General features: G+C 39.3%; 1 protein-coding gene across 2 annotated transcripts in view; it reads right to left on the reverse strand.

The window, feature by feature from the left end:
- The window catches only part of LOC117304692 (hephaestin-like protein), a 33,555-nt gene extending 17,851 nt beyond the window's left edge, over nucleotides 1-15,704 (reverse strand). The window contains exons 1-14 of one of the 2 annotated variants that reach the window (XM_033789288.1): nucleotides 15,104-15,704; nucleotides 9,678-9,922; nucleotides 8,900-9,112; nucleotides 8,162-8,302; nucleotides 7,618-7,784; nucleotides 6,998-7,121; nucleotides 6,111-6,279; nucleotides 5,027-5,301; nucleotides 4,443-4,657; nucleotides 3,746-3,896; nucleotides 3,338-3,550; nucleotides 2,215-2,422; nucleotides 1,313-1,572; nucleotides 658-1,005 (exon numbers count right to left, since the gene is read on the reverse strand). In XM_033789288.1, the coding sequence (XP_033645179.1) occupies nucleotides 658-1,005; nucleotides 1,313-1,572; nucleotides 2,215-2,422; nucleotides 3,338-3,550; nucleotides 3,746-3,896; nucleotides 4,443-4,657; nucleotides 5,027-5,301; nucleotides 6,111-6,279; nucleotides 6,998-7,121; nucleotides 7,618-7,784; nucleotides 8,162-8,302; nucleotides 8,900-9,112; nucleotides 9,678-9,922; nucleotides 15,104-15,378 (3,004 nt within the window). In that variant the 5' untranslated portion in view covers nucleotides 15,379-15,704. The remainder of the gene's footprint in view (nucleotides 1-657; nucleotides 1,006-1,312; nucleotides 1,573-2,214; nucleotides 2,423-3,337; nucleotides 3,551-3,745; nucleotides 3,897-4,442; nucleotides 4,658-5,026; nucleotides 5,302-6,110; nucleotides 6,280-6,997; nucleotides 7,122-7,617; nucleotides 7,785-8,161; nucleotides 8,303-8,899; nucleotides 9,113-9,677; nucleotides 9,923-15,103) is intronic. The other variant, XM_033789286.1, reaches the window with a different exon arrangement.
- Nucleotides 15,705-23,690: the final 7,986 nt, after the last annotated feature.

Below are 23,690 nucleotides of genomic sequence, written 5' to 3' on the forward strand. Positions count from 1 at the left end.
CAGGTCTCATTTGAATCCAGGCTTTAAAAAAATTCTTGTGAAAGAAATACAGTTTGCTTAGCACTACAGTAGGACCCGGTAGCCCTGGGGCCTTGTACTTTCTTATTACACTACAGCACACATGAATAGTTCTATATAGGGCTAAATAGTTCTGCTGAACAGAAATCGGGGCTCTTATAACCGCTTGGCCATGACACCCTACTGTATACAGTAGGGTGTCATGGCCAAGCAGTTATAAGAGCCCCGAAGTCCAGCTCTGGTGTTTCTGTTCAGCAGAGTGTGGGTTTGAATCCCGGTCATGATACTTGTGTCCCTGAGCAAGACACTCAACTATAATTGCTTTTCTCCTCCCAGGGGTAAATGGGTTCCTGAGGGCAAAGATGGTGTTAATTTCGATGTAATTTCAATCCCTGCTACCAACCTCTTTTACGTAACAAAGATTTCTTTTCTATTCAAAAATGTACATGCAATTTTTAAGTTTTCTATGTTTTTGTAAGTTCTGTATATTTTATGAATGAATAAAGTGTTTGTTTTAAAAATTCAAAAGTAAAAGTCAATCACACAATCAATCAATCAATCTTCAATCACAGTCAATCAAAGGACGTTTGCAGAGCACCCTTAACAACATATTTCACAAGCACAAATCCTTTAACTTACCATGCATGAGGTTACTTTCCTCAAAGTCGCCATCAGCCTTATCGACAGCAGAAGGCGTCCCGCAAAACTCCTGAATATTATCATCTAAGTACCAGCTTTTATTCTCATCCAACACGGTGAAGAGAAGAGCAATCTCACGGTCGACATCTTGACGGCGTCCGTTCTCTCCCAGAATTCCGGGATGACAGACGACCATCGGACCAATGAGACCCGAGTTGGTGTCCATCTCTTTGTTGATGTGGGAATAGTAGGCGTAGACGATGCAATTAGGATCGGTGGCGCTGGGTCCTGATCGGTCTGGCACCTTCCACTGGTAGGTCTTGGTGGCTCCAGGAGCTATGCCTCTTTCTGAAAAAAAAATAAGGAAAACAAAAATGAATATTATGAGTGCATTATTAAATTTGTCCAAGTGTTTTCCCATGGTGTATGAACTGACTGCATCAAAAAACCTGTCTCTCAGCTTATCACCTGGTCACAAAACCATGGAAGGAGAAATATGGGAAAAGCAAGAACTGAGCTGTACAGATGCCAGGCATATTGGGGTATTCAACATGATTCTGACCTCGGTCAACTAAATGAAAGAGAGATGAAAAAAAAATTGTAGATGAAAAATGTTGCTCTACTTTGATAGATTTGAATTCATGTGGCTACATACCGTTAACTGTATCGTTGGTTGACACCAGAACACCAAAAGGCTCAAGACCATACTGTCGAGATGCCGTATTCTTCACGACAATAGTAACCGTCTCCCCAACCTCCATATGAAGTAGTGGACCCAAGACTCCAAGGTGCATATCCTCTGTTGTTCGTTGCTTCTCCATCCTGAAGGTGGCGTCGGTGTATTCTCGGTAGCGTGCTTTCTTGTAACGAGAGCCGATTGACAAGTCGCCTTGCGCGACAAACACATAGCCAACACTGGAAAAGTCAAAGCAGAGAGAGAGTTACTCAAGGGACCTCATAATGTTCCGGATCTGGATCTAAACAAATGTTCTCAATGCTCTAATCAGAGCCAAACGAGAAGTGAAAATGATGAAGAAATTTCAGTTTTAGATGTGGGAGGAAACGCCAGAGGATTATTCTATGGAAATCCCAAGCAGTCAAGTAGGGACTGAAAACCCAATCCACATAGTGCCCCCAGTGGGATTCAAACCGGGGTCCAAGGCGGAAAGGTGAGGCCAGACACCATTACACCAACCTGATCACCCTAATAGGTTGGCTTTGTGAGTTCTTGAGACCTCGATTTAAATCCCGGACCGGAGCCTTGCATGTGGAAGGTAGTGCTTTCTGCTCTACCAACCAGGCTCCTATAGTGGATATATGGAATGTGAAGGGGGGTAACATGGAATGTGAAGGGGGGTAACACAGCTGTTTTAGCCTCAGGAGTGGGTGACAATTCATGTGCCCCTGGTTGCAGTTGATCTGGGTTAATAGCTCAAATCAATTTATATGTAGCCCTAACCTTGAAGCGGACCCTCGTCCTAAAGGGGGGGGGGGTGGCCAAAATCCCATAAAAAAACAAAAAATAAAAAATAAATGTATCGTCGATCTTTCTCTTACCTCTTAGGATCTGTCAAACTTTCACTCCTAACTGGGTCCCACTTTGTCTCAGCATAGTCCCAGTATTCCTCTGCAATAGCAACGAAGTACGACCTCTTCTTAGAACCTACTGTGGGTGGCGCCTGGTCCGCCTTGTCCTGCACCGTCAAGATGGTCATCATTCCTTCAACTAAGTGGGAGTTTGTTTCACAAGAGACTTGGAAGATACCTGTTGGGGAAAAGAAAAACATACTTATTCAATTCAATTCAACTCAACATTTTATTTCCATAGTGCAAATTGTACATAAAAGAACTACTAGAATAATAATTATATTAGACACAATGAAATAGAGGCAAATATGTTGGCATATTTAACAGATCAAGTCTAGTATAGAAATGCCTTTAACAAGAGGACTTTTGAACTAATCTCAGATACAACAGAACGAAGAGGGACAAAAACAGGACAAACAAACAAATAAACAAATAAACCTGAATTTTGATTTTCAATCATTTCTTTGAACTCACCCACCCATAATTTTTAGGGAAAAAAAATCAACGAATGAACTTTGGAGACCACTCTTGATCAATAAACTCCATTGACCAGGAGCGCCAAAATATAAAAACCAATTTAAAGAAATTGATATACAAACTCCAGTAAGGACCTAATATTCTGAGGCAATGAAACAATGGCTTTCTCTATCAATCTTTAGTTTGCTAGTGCTTCAAATCGTATGTCTCAACTCGACTGGCTGCCTAGTCAAGATCAAATCCTTGTCAAGCTGCTTCTTTATGTCTATAAATGCTCCCCAAGATCTTGCTCAAATTACTTTTCCAATCTATTGTTCCCCGGGCTGCAATCCTGCTCTGATAAAACCCTTCTCTGGGAGCGCAGGCCTACTTGATCTGCCGGCTCCAAGTCTTTTTCTTTTACTGGACCAAAGGAATGTTAACAAATTACCAAAACTCATCAGGGAATCGTCTTCAACTGCAATCTTCAAGAAAAACTTACTTTTTCAATCAGCCTGGTCATTAATCCTTTGTATTTTTAGTTTTCCTTGTTTCTTTGTAACTTTCTTTTATTGTACATTACTTTGATCCTTGGTAAAATGCGCCTTTAAAAAATACCTACATAACTATTGCTTACCAGGTATGTCTGCGTCCATGTAAGCAGTTTCAGAAACTCCAGGGAAGACCTCGACCGATGAGGTGCGGCGAGAGTTATGCAGGAGAGTGTGTCCACGAACGGACATCCCATGTTCGTTGGTGAAGTCGCCGATAGCCATGATGTGCCATGACACTCTGTCACCGACAATTGCCGTTAAGCCCATCAGATTGTTATAGGATAATCCGTTCAAAGCTACAGTTTCAAAGAAAATAACAGTAAAATATCAATAAAGATTATGATAATTTACAAGTTTTAAAAACTTCACAAGTTTCTGATTAGCAAGAAAAAAAAATTAAGAATTAGATTTAGAATGTTTTATTGACTTCATAAAAAAAAGTAAAAAAAAACATCAAATAATGACGTTTAGGAATCTTGCCAACAACTTACACGACATCTGATTGGACGCTGTGAACAGTTCGTCTGATTTGTCAACTGATCCGGGATCGGCTGAATAGTTTTGAATATTTTCATCAATCAGCCAGCTTAGGTTCTCATCAAAGGTAGAGAAGAGAAGGAAATATTCCTTGTCAACTTGAGTCTGTCGAAAAAAATGATAACAATTTGAAAGTTTTACTCTTTTGCTTTTTAGTGGCTATAATTTTTTTTTGCTGTTTAGTGGTGGTATTTAAGAAAAAAAAATAAAAAAAATAAAAATGCTTCGCTTGCAATGGGAAAATCGAACATAGAAAAGCATTGCAGAAAAAGGCTAATTTACAGTCAAATTTAAATGAGTTAAAATTGACAAATTGCAAAGAGTTAAACATGAGATTTGAGGCATTGCATGGTGGGTTATCAAAATATATTGGTTTGCGGTAATAAAACACCATGTGTGTATCTACTTGCCAGGTAGATTATGTTCTTTTAATAACCTGCTTTGCTTTATATTCTACTACCATAGATTTTCAGAATTCAAGAGACTTCTCAGTTCTAAAAAGAATTGTCCTGCTTTTTAACTACTACCATAGGCGGAGGGTAGAAAATGGCCGGGACTACTACTTTAGCTTTAGTGGTTCGAGGAGACTTTTCAAAGAGTAAATTACAAGACAACTAAAGAAGTCCTAAGTTAACAAACCACAATCACTACCTGTTTTCCAGTGTCAGGATCCAGCGTGCCGCGTTTGCATACAAGTAGCGGTCCGACCAACCCAGCACTAATGTCACCCACAGGGTCGGCTGTCGAAAGATAAATCCAAGTGATGCAATCAGGGTCTACGTCAGTAGGTCCGACATGTTCCGGCACCGTCCAAATGTAAGAAAATATAGTTCCGGGTGTGATCATCTCATCAAAACGATCGCCTCCTTAAAATAATTAAAAGAATGGAATAGAACAGAATGGTTTATTTAGGTGTCATTTGTTTGTTTTGCAAAACATCACCAATCCCGGTCAAATTCTTTGCCACATAGCTTGTCCAAGGCTATTTATGCAAGCACCGGCCCGCTCTGAGTTCACGAACCGCACTGCAGGGTACATACTTGATACCGTGGGGTTGGAGCATGGTTTTTTGAGGTTGTTGTACCAAAGTTGCCTGCTTCGACCATGTTTCGGCCCCACGTTATCAAGTAATGTGCAGTTTAGTATCTATGCAGTTCGTGAATTCAGAGCGGGCCGGTGCTTGCGTAAAGAGCCTTGGACAAGGCTACACCCTAAAAAGATTCTAAATGATTCACCTGTGGTTCCATCATTGTAAGCGTCTCCTTCATTATTTTTAGTATACATGACTCCATGAGGTGTGATGCTGACATTCTGCGACAATAGGTTGTTTCTTAATGTTACATTAATGATATCGCCAACCTCAGCTCTGATGACCGGTCCGAGAAGCCCCATCAGTGGATCCTCGGGGGCTTTGGTGATGAAGGAATCGTTGGTGTAGGCAACAAACTTGGCTTTCTTGTAGATCCCACCAAGTCTATTGTTGTCTTTTGTGAAGAACGGATAGGAGTCACTGGAGAGGAAAGTGAAAAGCAAAATGTACCTTTTAACAATCTCAACTTATTTTGATTAAAATAACCAAAACCCCCCAATCTGAATACTGTTCAATGTTAAAGGCACTGGACACTATTAGTAATAACAACTAAAATAAATTGTCAGCATAAAAACCTATGAGCGATGGAGAGCTGCTGATAGTAGAAAACATTGTGAGAAAGGGCTCCCTCTGAAATAACGTAGTTTTTGAGAGAGCGTTAATTTCTCACTCAAAAAATAAAAGACTTCAGGCCCGAAGCATTTACTGGGCATCTGAAAGCACACAATGTGGCAATGAGCGTGTTTTTCCTGTCATTATTCTCTTGCAACTTCAATTGACCAAAAGAGTTCAAATTTTCAAATGTTTGTTATTTTATGCATATGTTGAGATAAACCAAGTGACACTGTTCTTTTTAACAAAGGAGTCCTGGGGTGGATTTCACAAAGGGTTAAGACTAGTCTTATCTTGAGTTAAGATGAGACTCGTCCTAACGTAGGACTCTCCTTAAGTTTAGTTGTTGGTATCTCCTAGGTAGGACTATAGTTTTAAACTCTTTATGAAATCAACCCTAGGCCTTAAGGATTCTTTTTTTGTTTTACTAACAAACCATGTGTGTTTTTAAGTGGTGTGTGTGAAGAATTCCAACATAGGGCTGGATAGCTCAGTTGGTACGAGTGCCGGTACGCTAATCTGGAGGACGCAGGTTCAAGTCCTTTTATAGTCAATTCTTCTTTGTTCAGCCCAAAATAAAAAAAGGGAGAAGAAAAAAGAGAGAGAATTTTGTTTACCTGTCTGGATTGGTGAAATTGGTGCCATCACTATGAGCCCTATCCGGAGCATAGTCCCAATCGATCTCTTCTGCAGCAATATAATAGTTACGCTGGATACCGGCTGGGGTGTTGTCGGTTGGGGCAGTACCACATTCTGCAGACACTGTGTACAACACTTGGGAACCATCTATAAAAAATTACAATTAATACAATTGTTATTGTTAGTATGTCTGGTATTGAAACTAGGGATATCGCATGGGGGGGGGGGGGGGGGTGCACCTTCAAAGAGTGTTGATACTGTGGAACAGAACACCATCAGAGCACTGGACACTGTTTCGTCATTCAAAAACCACTTAAAAACCCACCTGTTCCCAGTTACTCTTTAATATTATTTGTTTTTCATTGCCTGTTGTTGCTGAGCGCCATGATCTAGATGGAATGGCTCTATACAAATCTGGTTACAATGATTGTTACTATTAAAAGACCAAGTTTTTGGCCATGACATGAATCCCTACTCACTGTGAAAAAAGATGTACAAAATATAATTTACCTCTAGAAGTGTTAGCTTCATAATTATTGTCAAGTTTTTGAGAAGAAAAAAACATGAAAATCACAGAGCAATGTTTTCAGCCTTTGAATGGTTTTCTGAAGATTAAAGTGCGCCTCTACGAATAATAATTTGGGAGGCTAATCATCCTTACTCGCAGCTAAGAGCTGAATTGCGAAGGACGTGGCCACAATGTTTTCGAGAAGCAGGCATGCAAGGGCGCCTTCAGCTGCCATCCAAATCAACCCATTATGACCACGGAGCACAGCCAAGATCGAAAGTGTTTGATCATTCAAACAATGCTGTGTTATTATTATCATAATTAAATGAATAAGCCAAGTTTGTACTGAATTCTTACCACTGAAATGATTTGTTGATGCAGAAGTGATGAGCCACGTCCCGGGATTTATAGCTTCCATTTCGGCACTCATTAAAATAGCTGGAGAGAGGCTGAGAGAATCCCTCCGCCGACCCTGGAAGTTCTGTCAAATAATACAAAAGTAGATCTGACTCAAAATTTGCCGAATCTCAAAAACTTTTCAAAATGTCAATGCCCTTGGGTAAGTCTGAACTACTTTTTAAAACTTTGAAGATTGAATGTGAACTTCTTTTTGTTTGACTAAGTGTACATTTCATGGATGGACAAAACTCACTAATTTGAGGGCATATCCTGCTTCCAACATTATTACCCCTGGTCATTCCTTAACCATGTCAGCTCCCTTGGAGTACCAGCCTGTGCAACCAATATGCCTTACTAAGCTAAATCAATCACAAGAATCATCTCTGCCCTCGCAGGTACCCATTTACCCCTGGGTGGAGAGAAGCAATTATAGTTAAGTGTCTTGCTCATCAGGGACACAAGTGTCACAACCGAGACTCGAACCCAACACTCTGCTGTGAACAGAAGCACCAAAGCTTGGCTTTAGTGCTCTTATTTGCTCGGCCACGACACCCCACAGATGAGGAGAAGCAGCTTACCAGTATGTTACCATGGAAATGTACAGTGTGTATATCAGCCTCAGTCCCAAAAGCTAAGACATTCCAGCTAACTTTATCTCCAACACACATAGTAAGACCTGGTAAGTTTCCGTACAGTCGACCATTAATACCATCCATTAAGTTACTCGCTGCAAAGTCTTCATCATCTATATAAAAAACAAATTATAGTTATGATAATAGTTGCTAAGGCTTTTCATTCTCAAAAGAACATCATCTGGCAGGTAGATATACACATGGTGTTAAAAATTTTTTAATGCATAATACAAGGTACAAATACAAAAAATATTTACAAATATTTAAATTGAGATTCAGTTTTCGTTATAAGGGATTGGAGGCATTGCATGTTACAGTATCCACTATTTTAAAGACCGCCAGCTTAAACAAAATTGAAAACAGAAGGATACTATTAGCGATCTCAGACGAACAAAATTAATTTAAAAAAATGTTCAAGCTGGTTTTATTTTCAAAAATGTTTTCGGGCGGTCATTTAAAAAAAAAAAAAAAAAAAAAGTTTGTCATTTACCTGGATCCAGCGTTTCAGGACTACCAGCGTATGTCGCAATATTGTCATCCAAGTAGTAACTTAGGTTTTCATCGGTGATTGAAAAAACCAACAGAAAATCTTGGTCAACATCTCTACGTTTCCCGGCTTCATCCAAGATACCTGAACAAGAAAATGGAAATGGAAGATGATAATTATAACGACAATAAAAACGTACTTGCAGCAACATTTGAAAGCTAAGCATTTTAAGAATTATTTCACTGAAATTACTCCAAATTAGAATCTTATAATGCTTCTAAGATTGTGTAGGCTCTATACTCCTTAAAGGCATTAATCTTCCATCGTGGTCTTAATCTTAGCTCCTGACTTTCAGCAATACTGCGAAAAACACATCCATTAAATGAAATCACATTTTGTTAGTTATTTTGTATACATCCTCAATCAATCAATCAATCAATCAATCAATCAATCGTCCGCATAGACAGCAAAGGTCCGTCGCGCCGATCTCCTGTGTCCACGTCCTACAGCTTCGTCCCACATGCCGTCAATCACGCTGGGCCGACCCAGTTGTTCTTGCCAGGATGACCTGGGACGACCGCGGGGTCTCTTCCAGCCGGGACCTGGTGGATTACCTCTTCAATGGTTCCAAAACAAATACTTTGCTTTAAAATTGTTACTCAAGAAAAAATTATTAAGGGATTCCTCAAAGGTATACCTTGCCTTTATAAAGTCAAAGGTCACTATTTGAAAATAACAAACCTTCTCTACAAATGACTAGCGCTCCAGTCATACCGGAGCTGATACCACTTGGTGATAGGATGTGTGAATGATAGGGCCAAGGGGTACAGTTCTCATCATCAGCAGCAGGTCCTGCAGCCTCGTTAGCAAACCATTTATACAGGTAGGTATCACCGGGCTCCACCAAATCGTCTTCTTTGTCTTCACCTGAAGTATTGTCCTCATACTTTGCTCCTAACATAAAGACAAATAAATTAAAAAGATAATTTGACAAAGTGTTCAAGGATTTGGGTACTTTTTGTAACACAAAACACAATGTCCACAGATTTTCAATTAAATTTACACCATTTGAAGATAGTAGCAAGTTTACCTTAAAAATAATATTACTTTCTGAGGTGCTATAGTTTTTGAGAAATGAGTAAAACATTGTTACGAAAATATATTTTATGTGATAAAATAACTGTGAGAGTTTTATGTAAATCTGTGGAAATTGTGTTTTGTGTCCTACAAAAAAGCAGATGAGCAGGCAAAAGGTAGGGCAGGGTGGAGTTAGGGGGCTGGTGGTTTGCTAAGATATTGTCATCAAGCTTGCTCCTGATCAGAAATGCAAATGGCAAAGTGTTTAAGAGATGGCGACAGGGAATGATTACTGGCAGTGGTATGGGTAGGCAGGTGGATAAATAGGGCAGGGGGAGGGTCGGAGACGGCAGATGGGCGGAAGGTAGGCAAGGGTTGTGTCGTCGGGGCCTGGTGGTTTGCGGAATTAACTTTAATCTCTCTTGTTGATCTTAGAACTAACCTTCTGAGTCCTTGAAGTATTTCACACCATGTGGATGCATTGTGAAGGGACGGGAAGCCATATTCTTAAAGTAGACGAACATGGTATCACCGGTCTCAGCATAGAGAATTGGTCCAAAGGATCCGTGCCATTCCGGTACCTGGATCTCAGTGGTGTAGGTGTCATCGGTGTATTGCTTGTAGATGGCTTTCTTATACTTCCTGCCGATCCGGTGGGTTCTGTTGAGGAGAAACTGCCCTTCATGGCTGAAAAGAAAACGGAAAGTTACAAATGAAAATGACGTGCCGTTTTGTGCATTTGAAAGCTACAATTGTGATGCGATCAAGCCAAAAATTAGTTGTATGTCAACTAGGGTAACATTTTTTATGAGTTTGAAAAGAGCCAAAGTTGCTCTGTTCAAACCCCATTTTGGTACCAATGATACAAATGGGGAGGTGCTAGGCACCCATTTATACTGAGGGGTGTGGTGAGAGTGGTGGTAATGGATGGAAATAACTTATCCAAGGTGACATCACAACAAAACATGTTCTAATCTTTTGTTTTTAGGGGAGGCTTTAGCAGGGATTCATGGCAGAGCGACCGATGAGGGCAATGGACACAAGTTCTCTTATATTTCTTTGTTTTACCCAAAATCAAGATTTTTTTTCAAATAAAACAAGCAAATGCTCCTTTAATAGATGTTAAGTTTGCATAGGGGGTAACGAATATTCAAAATGCTCCTTTACTTCCTTATCAAAAATGTATTAAGCAGATTGAAAGTAAACCACATCCAACAAAAACTTTAGGGCTGGCCTATCATTATCAATTAGAACAAACATATAGTAAACACTCTTAACATTTATAGAAATAAAACTTACTTTTATGGTTAGAACAGCGGTTTTTGATAACATTATGAGAATCATTTCACTTTTATGTAATGTGCTGATAGAGAAATATCTTGAAAAAAATGTCTAAGTTCCCCCCCCCATTGCAACAACAATTACCTTCCCTATAGAGAATAGACTGTTATCATGGTGCAGCCATCTTGAATTTCTCACATATCAATGTTACCAAACCGAGGCTGGAAGACCAAAATAGTCTGGTTCCTTTTTGAAGAATGATTGTTAGCATTCATTATCGTTATTCGATACAAGGAACATGACCAAGATGGAGGCATTACGATAAAGGTCAATAATCCTTCATCTTTTACTCAGATTCTGACAGATGTTGGACATAATCCAATTATTTGCAACTTTGGTTTATTTTGTGTATACCTTCCCTTTAAATGACACATCATTTCTAAGATAAGATTGTGATCTGATTTGTTTATTTTGTCCTTTATGGTAATAGAGTACATTGACTGGGCTTGGAAATGGATATGTTCCTAGCTTACAGAGGTCATGATAGCAAAATCACAAACCAATATTAGGCCTACACAGATAAACAAAATAATAAGCACAGAGGATGGAGGGAAAACAAAGCAAATATATAATCTAATATAATATAAAATGAGTACATGTATAGAGAGGCTGTCAAATTAAGCCAAGGCTTGTAAAGACAGCCTAGACAATACAGTTGTTCAGCTTAAAAAAGGATGTCATTTCATCTCTAGCTTCGCTAGTGTATATTATTTATCTCATAGCAACCCAGTCTGTTTTTGAGAATGTTTTCTTGTTATCTGTCTCTTTGTTTGAAGTTTGTCTGTCGAGGTTGTCTTGCAAGCCTTGGCTTCACACACCACCCTCACTCTCTTTGTTTTGGTTCTTTTCCCCTGCCATCCTCTGTGCTTAGACTTTGCTATTATAAGTTAAATCAAGAGAAGAGTAGTATAACATAAATGTTGACTTGGATTTAATCTTCAAATCAAAAGTTAGAATATCAAAACAGCCATTCATTCTCTTTATGATTATTTGGAAAACAATATTCTGACGAATCCATACACACTGCTGATAAAGTTCACCACAAAGTTTGGTAAATTATCAAACACCCTCAAGGTAATAAATCATCAAACATTAATATGGATAGGCCAACATCCCATCCTACTGATATCTAGACCAGACTAATTACCAAAACAACGCACCAAATAATGTTCCCAAAACGTTCACCTACTCTCTATCTCTCTATTACAATGTACTTTTTTTTTTTTTTTTTTTTTTAAAGTTTAACACAGACAAATTGACTAAAACAAGATTTGAACCAACGACCTCGGATTTTACGTGCCCGGCGCTTCAACTGTGGAGCTATATTCCCCCATGGCTATATCAAGCCCCATGTTGGCTGTCTACCTATTTTTCTGGCTAACTTTAAAACTGTTGTAACTTTAGACTCAATATGAGTTTCACAGACTATACATCAGGTTTATCTAAGTAAATAAGTTTGCACCACTGCAAAAAAACACAAAAAAAAACAAACAGTAACAACACTGGAGGCCAAAAAAAATCCTTTTAAGAGAAAACGTAGACTGAACGGCTTTCTGCTAATGGCTGTTAGTTGTGGGTCATTGGTTTATTTCTATTATAGTTGAACTAAATTCAGAATATCTAAAGGGGTTTATTAGTCTACTTAGGGGTCTACTTAAGCTAAAAAGGAGTATAGTCCCGGTCGATTTCGTACCTTCCGCCCAGGTAGTAGTGGTAGTAAAAAAAGCAGGACAGATCTTTTCAGAAGTGAGAAGTTACCCGACTTCTGAAAATGCATATGGTTGGAAAGATGTTGTAAAAGTAGAATACAATGATCCACACAACTTGCCTCGAAATTGCGTGGTTTCCCTTTTACTGTGCGAACTTACACGGTCGGCCATTTATGGGAGTCAAAAAATTGACTCCCATAAATGGCCGACCGTGTAATTTGACGAGGTAAAAGGAAAACCGTACAATTTCGAGGCATGTTTGTGTGGATCATTGTATTGTACTTTTACATCTTTTCAACCATATGCATTTCATAACAAACGGTTAAAAACGCTTTTCAAAGACCAACTCGACCGATCCAAGGCAACGTGTTCCTTTGATGTGATCATGAGTCCTATAAGTTACGAGTATACTTCGCCCTAACTCGAGATAAGTCTGAACTCTTTGTGAAATCCGTCCCAGAAGTATGCATGGATTGTTTATATCTGTTTTCGGTTTTCTTGGTCCCTATATTTTTTCCTTTATCTCATAAATACATTCTGACTTTGCAGCAAGACGGATAACTTAAAAGGATCCCGACACCAAAGTTTCTTATACGGCAAGCGGAAGGGCAAACCATTGAACCCAACCGATATTTTAAACAAAACGAGATCGGGTCGGGGAGTGGGTCTCACAACTCATGCGTGTAAATTGACACGCCAAATCACCCACTAATACCCTCCTACATAATAGCAGAACCATGCTACAAAAAATACTAGTTCATAGTTTGTAAAGAATAGTGAGATTAACACCCCGCCGGTCAAGGCCGCGGCAGGATTTACGAAAAAGAACGTTAAATGGGTTGTAAATAGACACTGCCTCCCAGACGTAACTAATATGCTGTTTTTAGGCATAGACAACTCTTCTATCAAAAAATGGTATTAAAGGCAGTGGCCACTTTTGGTAATTACTCAAAATAATTTTCAGCATAAAAACTTACTTGGTAACGTGTAATGGAGAGCTATTGATAGTATAAAACATTGGGAGAAACGGCTCCCTCTAAAGTAACGTAGTTTTCGAGAAAGAAGTAATTTTCCATGAATTTGATTTCGAGGACCTCCGATTTAGAATTTGAGGTCTCAAAACCAAGCATCTGAAAGCACACAACTTCGTGTGACAAGGGTGTTTTTTATTTCATTCATATCTCGCAACTTCGACGACCAAATGAGCTCAAATGTTCACAGGTTTGTTATTTTTATGCATAAGTTGAGATACAACAAGTGGGAAGACTGGTCTTTGACAATTACCAATAGTGTCCACTGCCTTTAAAGTCACTGCAAGTTCACGTATACTGTGTCGAATGAAGACTATTCCAATCGCAGACAGGGCTTCCAAACGACTACCGGAAAAACCCATTCCTCACTAAATTAATGATTACCTTATATCATAGGCCTTTGTTTTTAATCTATATTCACAGTCTACAATACCTGAATTGACAAATCGAAATGGACAACTTTCGAGAACAAATTCTTGTTTGCTCGCTGTGATTTTTGTATATGAGAGATCTGGGGCCTATTGTTCTTGTGCCAATGTTGTTTAGTTTTAGTAGGCTATATGAATTTTTGAAAGTCAACACGCTCCTTTTCCGGTTATGACTGAACATGTTACGCGGTCACTGAGTTTACCATAAAATAAATTTACAATGGGTCTTTAGCATCGAAGATGCTGTTCTAGTTTTGTCCGGAGAAGAAAATCAGTCATATTCCGTTTGCAGATGCTCTTAAAAAAATGGACCCTATTGGTAATTAAAAAACAAAATTGTTTTTACATGTGCTTTTAAAATCGCTGACGAAGTGACGCACTGTAACTATCGCAAGCAGCGTAAAGCCGAAATAAAAGGTTTACAACATAAAAATAACGCCGTATGCCTATGTAAATTTAGAAAGCTAATTTCGCAGGTTCAAACCCAACTAAAGTAAATGTTTCTCCCACAATAGATCAATGTGTCGACAATGAGAGGTTCATTTCACAAAATATAGACACAGTCGTGAACATTACAGTCTCCGTTCATTTCCTACTACCAGAAAGTTACGAAAAAGGTTCACAGACTCTGCTTAGCACAAAAATGTGCTTAGCATGCAATTTCTTGCATAACCTGAAAATCACGTGGAAAGTTGTCTGGTCATCCTGCTTTTATCAAGGAAGAACTTTCATGCTTAAGCAGCTTCATGAAATTGGGTCCAGATCGTATTTTTTGAATAGACTCATCAGTTTTCCCTAAATAGAGCAAGTGTTTGCCTACTCCTAGAACCAAGAGGTTGTTCCGCTATCGTCTCCACGAACCTCATAGATGGTGAATCTCTCAACACCGTTTCGTTTTGCGATACCTAATTTACGGGAATTTTTAAAATCAAAACTTGCCAAAATTAAGGCCAAACCCCACAACCACTGCAGGAGAATCTTGGGTGAACCAGGAGTCGATTAAATGGAAGAGCAAGGGGAAAACTTAGACCCAGTATTATTAGTAATTGGAGGCACCGTACTCACAAAAATTGTGACATTTTGCATTTTCGAAAAATAATGCAAAATGTCCCATTTTTTTTTAGTACTAATTAGTTTTCAAAAATTTTGCAATTATTTTTATTTGCATTTTCGTTCCATTTTTAGTACTTTAGTGCCAATCCACTACATCTTGTCAGATCCTTACTCTATGGTCAGATGGGCAAGGGGTATCTTCTAGAAACTATGGCCCCCCTCACGAGTGAGCCCTAGTTTCTAGAAGTATATAGGCAAGGGGCAAACAGTGGCTGAGACAAAATAAACTAATCTTCAAAAGCTTACCTTCCAGGGGTTATTTCTCTGTCCTTGATGACGTTCCTACCCGTGGGGGCATAGTCCCATTCCACCTCCACTGCAGCAATGTAGTATTCTCGCAGTTGGGTCGTGGTAAAATCGTACCGTCCCCTTGCACCCTGGGCGGCCATACCGAAGAACGCTGCGATGAGCCCCAGGGCTGCAGCGAGGTGGAGGTGGGATGAACGCCGCACATTCATAGTGGTTGTAATAATAACAACGTTGTAAAAGCTGAAAATGGTGAGCGGCCAACAAGTTGGCATCAACAGAGCTTCTTAATTTTACTCTTCACGGTGTTTGTCCAAAGAATAAGACTGTGCAGACAGAACTCAGCCCAGTGCTGTTGTGATGCAATGGCGGAAGTTCGTGGTTTCGATTCGGAGGCCCTTCCCTTCTTACGTACGTGTGAACGCATGGCCCTACAGCCTGACTATCTGAACCCATACATCGCCTTTAGACTTCGGCAAGGTACCTACCAGACTGACCATTGACCCTTTGACGTGATAACACGGCATGTTACGGCACTCACGACGCCCTGTAAACAGTCTGACAGCTGTGTCTGTCCAATGAAACTATTTGCTTCGCGAGACCAGTGCATGACTTTATCCTTGCACGATCTATCGACCCTGTTATGAGAGAGCGGTGTGTGCGCATTATCAAGTGCGCACAGTCAAAAGGCCATTTTTGTACCATAGATAGGCCTATTGTTTCCGCGCGCTCGATTTCCAGTAATAAATGGACTATGAACCCAACTTTGAAGGGGCAGTCCCAAACAACCCCAAATAATGTTCTCTGATATTAAACATTCCAACATGTTTTGATTTCAAAAGCCACTCTCTTTTATCGTAGAGAAGTGGTCCTTTCTTTATGCTTGTAGTAAACACAAGTCATTGAATGTAAACAAATAATCTGGGGAGGTGTTGGAAAGTTTTTTTTGCAATGGGGAGAGTCTTTGAAGCATGACGAAACCTTGTAGCCTTGGTTAATCCCCTTTGGAGGGATCAGACAGACAATACCTATTGTTATCAAAACGTATTTACCAAAGTGGGATCCTAGGGTAGGTACATGTTTGGTAATTACTCAAAACAAATATTAACTTAAAAACTGACTTGGTAACGAGCATTGGGGAGCTGTTGTAGTATAACACATTGTGGGAAACGACTCCCTCTGAAGTAACATAGTTTTTGAGAAAGAGGTACTTTCTCACTCAAATAATAAAAGACTTCTCGCTAGAAGCATGACGAAACCTTATAGCATCACCTATCTGAAAGCACACAAATTTGTCCAACAAGTGTGTTTTTTCTTACATCATTTTCTCGCAACTCCGATGAACAATTTTCACAGGTTTGTTATTTTATGCTTATGTTGGGATACACCAAGTGAGGACACTTGTCTTTGACAATTACCAAACGTGTACGTTCCCTTTAAAGGCAGTGGACACTATTGGTAATAATTACTCAAAATAATGACAAGCATAAAACCTTTCTTGGTGACGAGTAATGGGGAGAGGTTGATGGTATAAAACATTGTGAGAAACGGCTCCCTCTATAAAAATGCCTTAGTTTTCGAGAAAGAAGTAATTCACCACGAATTTGATTTCGAGACCTCAGATTTAGAACTTGAGGTCTCGAAATCAACCATCTAAATGCACACAACTTCGTGTGATAAGGGTGTTTTCTTCTGTCATTATTATCTCGCAACTTTGATGACCGATTGAGCTCAAATTTTCCCAGGTTTGTTATTTTATGCATATGTTGAGATACACCAACTATGAAAACTAGTCTTTGACAATGACCAATAATAGTGTACTTTCCCTTGAAAGGCAAAGTAGTTTTTGGAAACATGTGAAATTCAAAAGAAGTGGTTTTTACATATTGAAAACCCGGAGCCAATGTTTATGTCAATCAGAAAAATAATTACTGGTAATTTGAATAGGCCTACCTGAGGGGTATAAAAACTAGTATGTTTTGAGTAGGGCTACATTTTTATTACCACATTACTTCGAAGTGAATTTGTTCTTGAAATGTTTTGTACTTTTCGAAAGCTGCCGAATGCGCCTCACAAATCAGTTTTCACGTTTGGTGATCACTCTTATAGAATGAATGGCAATTCTATACTAATACACTCCCGCTCTTTAAGTTTCGGGGTAGCACTTGGTCTGTTTACTCTTTCCAATTGTTGCAATTGTCATTTATCATGATTGAAATATTGACAACAATATTATTGACAAAATTATCTGCCGGGCATTGGCCCGATAAAGGTGATTTCTGTGGGATTCGAAATCTAATTTTACTAAAAACTCATCCAGGAAATAAGGATACACTGGATTTAATTCCCTGCACTTATGTCCGAACTCTGATAGATGTGGATTTATAATCAAAGAGGTTATTTCATGATAATCGCTGGCTCATGTTACGCAACATATTTCCCCAAAATGTCATCATCATCACCTGCAAATATTGAATATTCAATTGTATATTGAATATTCTGCAGAGTCAAGTTCAGTAAAAAACTGCAGAACATGCAAGTCGAGGAGTGGGTTCATTGGGAACTATAACCTGGCACGTACCCACCCGGCATGTTATATTAAAGGCACTGGACACCATTGGTAATTACTCAAAATACACTTTGGGATAAAACCTCACTCGGTAACGAGCAATGGAGAGCTGTTGATAGTACAAAACATTATGAGAAACGTCTCTCTGAAGAAACGTATTTTTTTTAGAAAGAGGTAACTTTTACCTCAAATATTAAATTACTTAATAAGCAGGCCTGCTTCAAGCCTTTTAAGCATCTGAAAGCAGACAAACTTATCTGCAACAAGGCTCTTACAACTTTGATGACCTATTGAGTCAACATTTTCACAGGTTTATTTGGTATGTGGGGATACACCATGGAATAAAACTGGCATTTAACTTCTATTGAAGTTAATGTATTGATACACCGGTTACTGGGGCTGTAATTGGTCAACAAACTAATACGTCACCATGACATCAGCGTGTTTTCAATAGTGTTTTCACCCGAACCCCGTGTTTGTTTTTCATTGTTTTTTTTTAAACTGCACTTTGCCTTTAAAATACAAGTTGTCCTCGCGGATGAAGGAAGGATCCTTGCCCTACTTCAAGGCAACTGGTGTAGTACACAACGTTTACGAGACCAATGATGTCTGGCAAGTTATCTACGGGGGTTTGTTTGGTTTTGGATTTCCCCTAACATTTCCCCAATGTTGGCAAGTGAAGTGAATCAGCAGAGCGCAGAGATGGGGGGGGGGGGGGACTATTCCAACCCTACTCATTTTACTCCACTTAGCGAACCCCTTCTCTTTACAATAAGTGCACTGGGTTCTTTTACGTGCGTTACACAACCGACGGGACCAACGGCTTTACGTCCCATCCGAAGTACGAAACGTAATGGTTTAAGTACACGGGTGTTACGACATGTGTCACGACTCGGACTCGTGAACCCACACACTGCTGATCAGAAACAGCAGAGTTTGAATCAGATACTCTTCATCACAGCTCTGGCACGACGCGCAACGGCATACATTTTAAACAATGGGGTAGCCCCCATACAGCACCCATTGTTTTACGGCATACATTTTAAACAATACAGCACCCATTGTTTATGAAACGAATCACTCATTTCCGATTGTGTCCACAGTCGGTCCGCCCTAGGCGTGCAACAAACTCACTTTATAATTCCTTTCAACAAGGTTTGTAACAAGAACATTGAAGCTTTCTTTCCGTGAAGGGAACTCGGCAAACCTAAACCAAGAGATATAAAACAGCCAGAAATATAAAAAGTCAATTTCTCTCAAACAAACACTGGTATAACTTGATCAGCATAAACCAATAAACTGTGAAGCATCGTAATTCATTCGTATGAAAGGTTACACGGGGTCACTCCATTGTTTGGTGAAACATGCATGTCATAATGGAATGATTGCCAAAAATATTCGGTGTGCACTTGTTGTCATAGTTACTAGACAATTTTTGGCCTTGAGCCTGACTCGGGACTCGGAAGTCAACAGTTTGTTGTTTTTGGCTCCGGGATTTGAAAAAACAATTAATTCACTGACTTGCCCGGCTTGACTTGACAATTGCTAAAAGGCACTGGACACCTTTGGTTATTGTCAGAGACCAGTATTATCACTTGCAATTGATGTATCCCAAAATATGCGTACAAAAACAAACCTGAGTAAATTTGGGGTCAATTGGTTGACCCCAACGAAGTTGCAAGAGCATATGAAAGAAAAAACTCAATTGTTGCATGCATAGTAAATGGTTTTTAGCTGATGTATTGTATTATTTGAATGATAATAATTATTACCTCCCCCCCCCCAATCAGTTTAAGATTTTCTCATCACGTGACACACTAAATGAATACAATGACATCTATCCAAACTTCACTAAAACAATAACAACTGAAAATGTCTTGGGTTATTTCCATGTACGGGAAACTATATATTATTTCAGAATTTACCATCATTGTAGTCAGTGCGGAAAAGTTCAAGTTATGTTGTGTTGATTATAGTTTACAGAAAAGAGTATCAATGGACCCTTCCCATGAAATATGCTAATTACATTCACGCATGCGTACAGACCCTGTTGGTTGGCAAACACCATAGAGTTGTGCACTAAGCAGACGCGCACTCACGTCTGCGTCACGCACCCATTAGCCGTGTACAAAACAGCACGATGTTCCCTCATTTTGCCAACCAGTTAAGTGCGCACGCGCTATGTGCAAATTACATATTTCATGGGAACGGTCTATTTGCATTTTAAATCGAATAATTTGGCCGAGTTTTAATGTGAGGCCCTTCTTAATTAATAATGTATTCATAGCTAATAATACATCAATATCAAATGAAAAACGTTGTGGAAAGTGTCGCTAAACAATTCACCTTTCTATTACACACCCCGCTTTCAGCACAAACCAATACAATAATTAATATTTTATATAATATTAAACATATCGTTGACTACAAATGGGTACTCTGCGCAAAATATTGTATGTGCGCTTTTACGAGAGAGGTAAAAGAATGGCATTTTAAGCCCTTTTCGAATCGACGGTTTCGACTTTGGGTTTGGTTCAGGCTATAGGCTTGGTCACGCGGTTGTTTTGACAATAATTATTGTGCGTGCTTTGCGTAAAGCGCTCAGGGCTTCAGACGAGAGGCCGGACGGAGCCTCAAGCCGAACCCAAAGCCGAAGACGTGGTTTCGAAAAGGGCCTACTGCGGGTTGTCTTATAGGAATCGGAACATACAATGTTTCAAGAGTTTCTCTGTGTTGAATGCGTATAAGACACACATAATAACATATACATAATTGTAAAATATTGCACAAATTGTTAAATTATTAATAAATAAATTAAAAGTTCGTTGTACAAAATCTTCATAGAAAAATATACTAAAAAGGTTAAGGGTATAATTGGTTACTCATAAATCTATAAACCTATACACAAATCGTTGTTTCCTGAAAGGTTTCAGAGGTTCAAGCTGTAACAGTGGATGCTTCTAAAAGACCGGGAGAACTAAAGATTCCCTGTGATTTCTCAATGAAGAAATGCATTTTAGTTTCCTCGTGATTTTAAGTTCTTGACAATGTAGCACGCCGTTGTTTTCTGTAAGAGGAGGCAATACGTCACCCTTTGAGTTTCAGGGACCTGAGCAATTGTTGCGTATAATATGACCCTATTATGACCGAGTCACAGAATCTGGTCAAAATGAAAACTGACGCACTGAATCCGAGTTATAGTCACACAACATATTTAACCATTTTCCATTGGAAATACTCTTTAATTAAGAACAACAACCTTGCACTTTTAGTTTCGAGGATATTTAGGCGTACGTGTTAGTTTATTGCACATGTGACTCCGATTATATATAACAAGAGACTTCCGGATTTCCTGGGTACGTGGTAAAAAAAATGACCTAAATGCCTTGTGACATGCCTTGACTGGTCACAGAAAACTAAACCCTGCCTACGTGAGAAAGACGACAGTAAACCCCAAGAGATGTATATTGGGTCAACAATATAGGGAAATAACCATATTTTGGTTCCGCTTTGGGCAAAATACCAGATGGCGCCTTAGCTAAAATTAATAAGCTCTGATTGACTAAAGGCAGTGGACACTATTGGTAATTGTCAAAGACTAGCCTTCACAGTTGGTGTATCTCAACATATACATAAAATAACAAACCTGTAAAAATTTGAGCTCAATCGGTCGTCGAAGTTGCGAGATAATAATGAAAGAAAAAAACATCCTTGTCACACGAAGTTGTTTGCTTTTAGATGGTTGATTTCATGACCTCAAATTCTAAACTTGAGGTCTCGAAATCAAATTCGTGGAAAAATACTTCTTTCTCAAAGACTATGTCACTTCAGAGGAAGCCGTTTCTCACAATGTTTTGTACCATCAACCTCTCCCTATTACTCGTTACCAAGTAAGGTTTTATGCAAATAATTAATTTGAGTAATTACCAATAGTGTCCACTGCCTTTAAACGGAAGTCGAATAATATTCGAAACAACCTGTTTTCGCACATCGAGCTCTCGATATTGAACCCGATGCCGAGTCCGAACAGAATGCTTTGGTCAACATAGACCCACCGAGATCAAACTCATAGGTCGAGTCACCTGTTCTATTTACTAATCAACACATAATTAGTTAAACGCAGAAAAAACTAGAAAGCACGGTAGCTGTATTTGAGCAAATACGGGTATCTCTGCCCGGCGGGGGGTGGAGCATAATATTCTGCATGGTTTATGTTGCACTTGGAGAAATGAAAATTGTGTGTGTTTTGGGGGTGATACAGAACAATATTCGCATACGTTACTCGCGAATACGAAATCCGACCATACGCAAGCGCATACGTAAGCATGCGCACATATTCCCAAATATTTTCACGACATACATGTACGTATGCCGACAAGTTTACAGTTATGCGATGTGCTTTTGGGCCACCGTACCTTTTTGATTGCATACGTTTGCGATGTCACAAATTTATTCGCAAATGTTTGCGCATACGTATGCGGTGTCAAGAAATTATTCGCGAATAAGTATGATGTCGCGATCAGACTGGATGCTAAAAATCCACAGATATATATTAGAAATTTTAATTAAACATATGCGACAAAGTATAATAAAATTTTCGACAACTCAAACATATTCGCATACGTTACTCGCGAATATCTTAACGAAATCCCACCATACGCAAGCGCATACGTAAGCATGCGCACATATTCCCAAATATTTTCACGGCATACGTATGCCGACAAGTTTACAGTTACCGTACCTTTTTGATTAGGTAAAAGTCAGCTGCGCACGACATACATGTACGTATGCCGACAAGTTTACAGTTATGCGATGTGCTTTTGGGCCACCGTACCTTTTTGATTGCATACGTTTGCGATGTCACAAATTTATTCGCAAATGTTTGCGCATACGTATGCGGTGTCAAGAAATTATTCGCGAATAAGTATGATGTCGCGATCAGACTGGATGCTAAAAATCCACAGATATATATTAGAAATTTTAATTAAACATATGCGACAAAGTATAATAAAATTTTCGACAACTCAAACATATTCGCATACGTTACTCGCAAATATCTTAACGAAATCCCACCATACGCAAGCGCATACGTAAGCATGCGCACATATTCCCAAATATTTTCACGGCATACGTATGCCGACAAGTTTACAGTTACCGTACCTTTTTGATTAGGTAAAAGTCAGCTGCCTATTATTACATGGACAAGTGATAACACTATTAATATCAAGTGTCCAACTTTTACTAAGAAACACTTAAGTTTGGTACTGTTACCAACAGTATCATGCAGTTGTTTTACAACATATTTCATTGCAAAGACATTTGGCAAGGTAATGAATCTCACATAAATTCCAAAAACATTCAAAACCTTTTCTTAAGATGCACTGTGAAAAGAATAATTTGTAAAAGCTAATAAGCTAATTTAAAACAATTTTTCTATAAAAATGCTCCGTTATTGAATGACTATTGACTTATGGATTAACGGTGACGATTGCGAAGTTTCCTCACTCAAACTAAAGCTCATGTAACTAACAACCATACACGGTTAGCACGGTTAACATCCGTTGGCTCTCCGGGTTTTCACCGAACCCGTATGCCGTGAATAAGCTCCAGACCACGGCAGAGTGTTTTTAACGTTCACGGTGCAGGTCACACTGCGACCGGAAAATCCCCCATTGCAATAACGTCGGGAAAAGCTTCGGTGGTGATCGTCTCGCAGCGCAGCGTAGAGGATTCACTCATCACGTAAATAAAACAACCTCGTTATATTTTTACGTTGCAATTCTGATCGGCTTACAAGCTTTAGGTACGAGGTTGGAATTTTTGGTTCCGTTTTTTACGAAACCGCGGCTTTAGCTTGGGATGTCACTTTGGGCTTCGGCTTGGGCTTCGTCTGCCTGCCTGTTTGAAGCCCCGTTAGAAAAGCACATGTTTTCTAAATAACTGACGGAGCCTAAGCCCAAGCCCAATATGTGGCCACGGTTTTGCAAATGCAAGCTGAAGAAGAAGGAGAAGAAGAAG

Source organism: Asterias rubens, chromosome 21 (genome assembly GCF_902459465.1).
Source record: "Asterias rubens chromosome 21, eAstRub1.3, whole genome shotgun sequence".
NCBI classification, from domain to species: Eukaryota; Metazoa; Echinodermata; class Asteroidea; order Forcipulatida; family Asteriidae; genus Asterias; species Asterias rubens.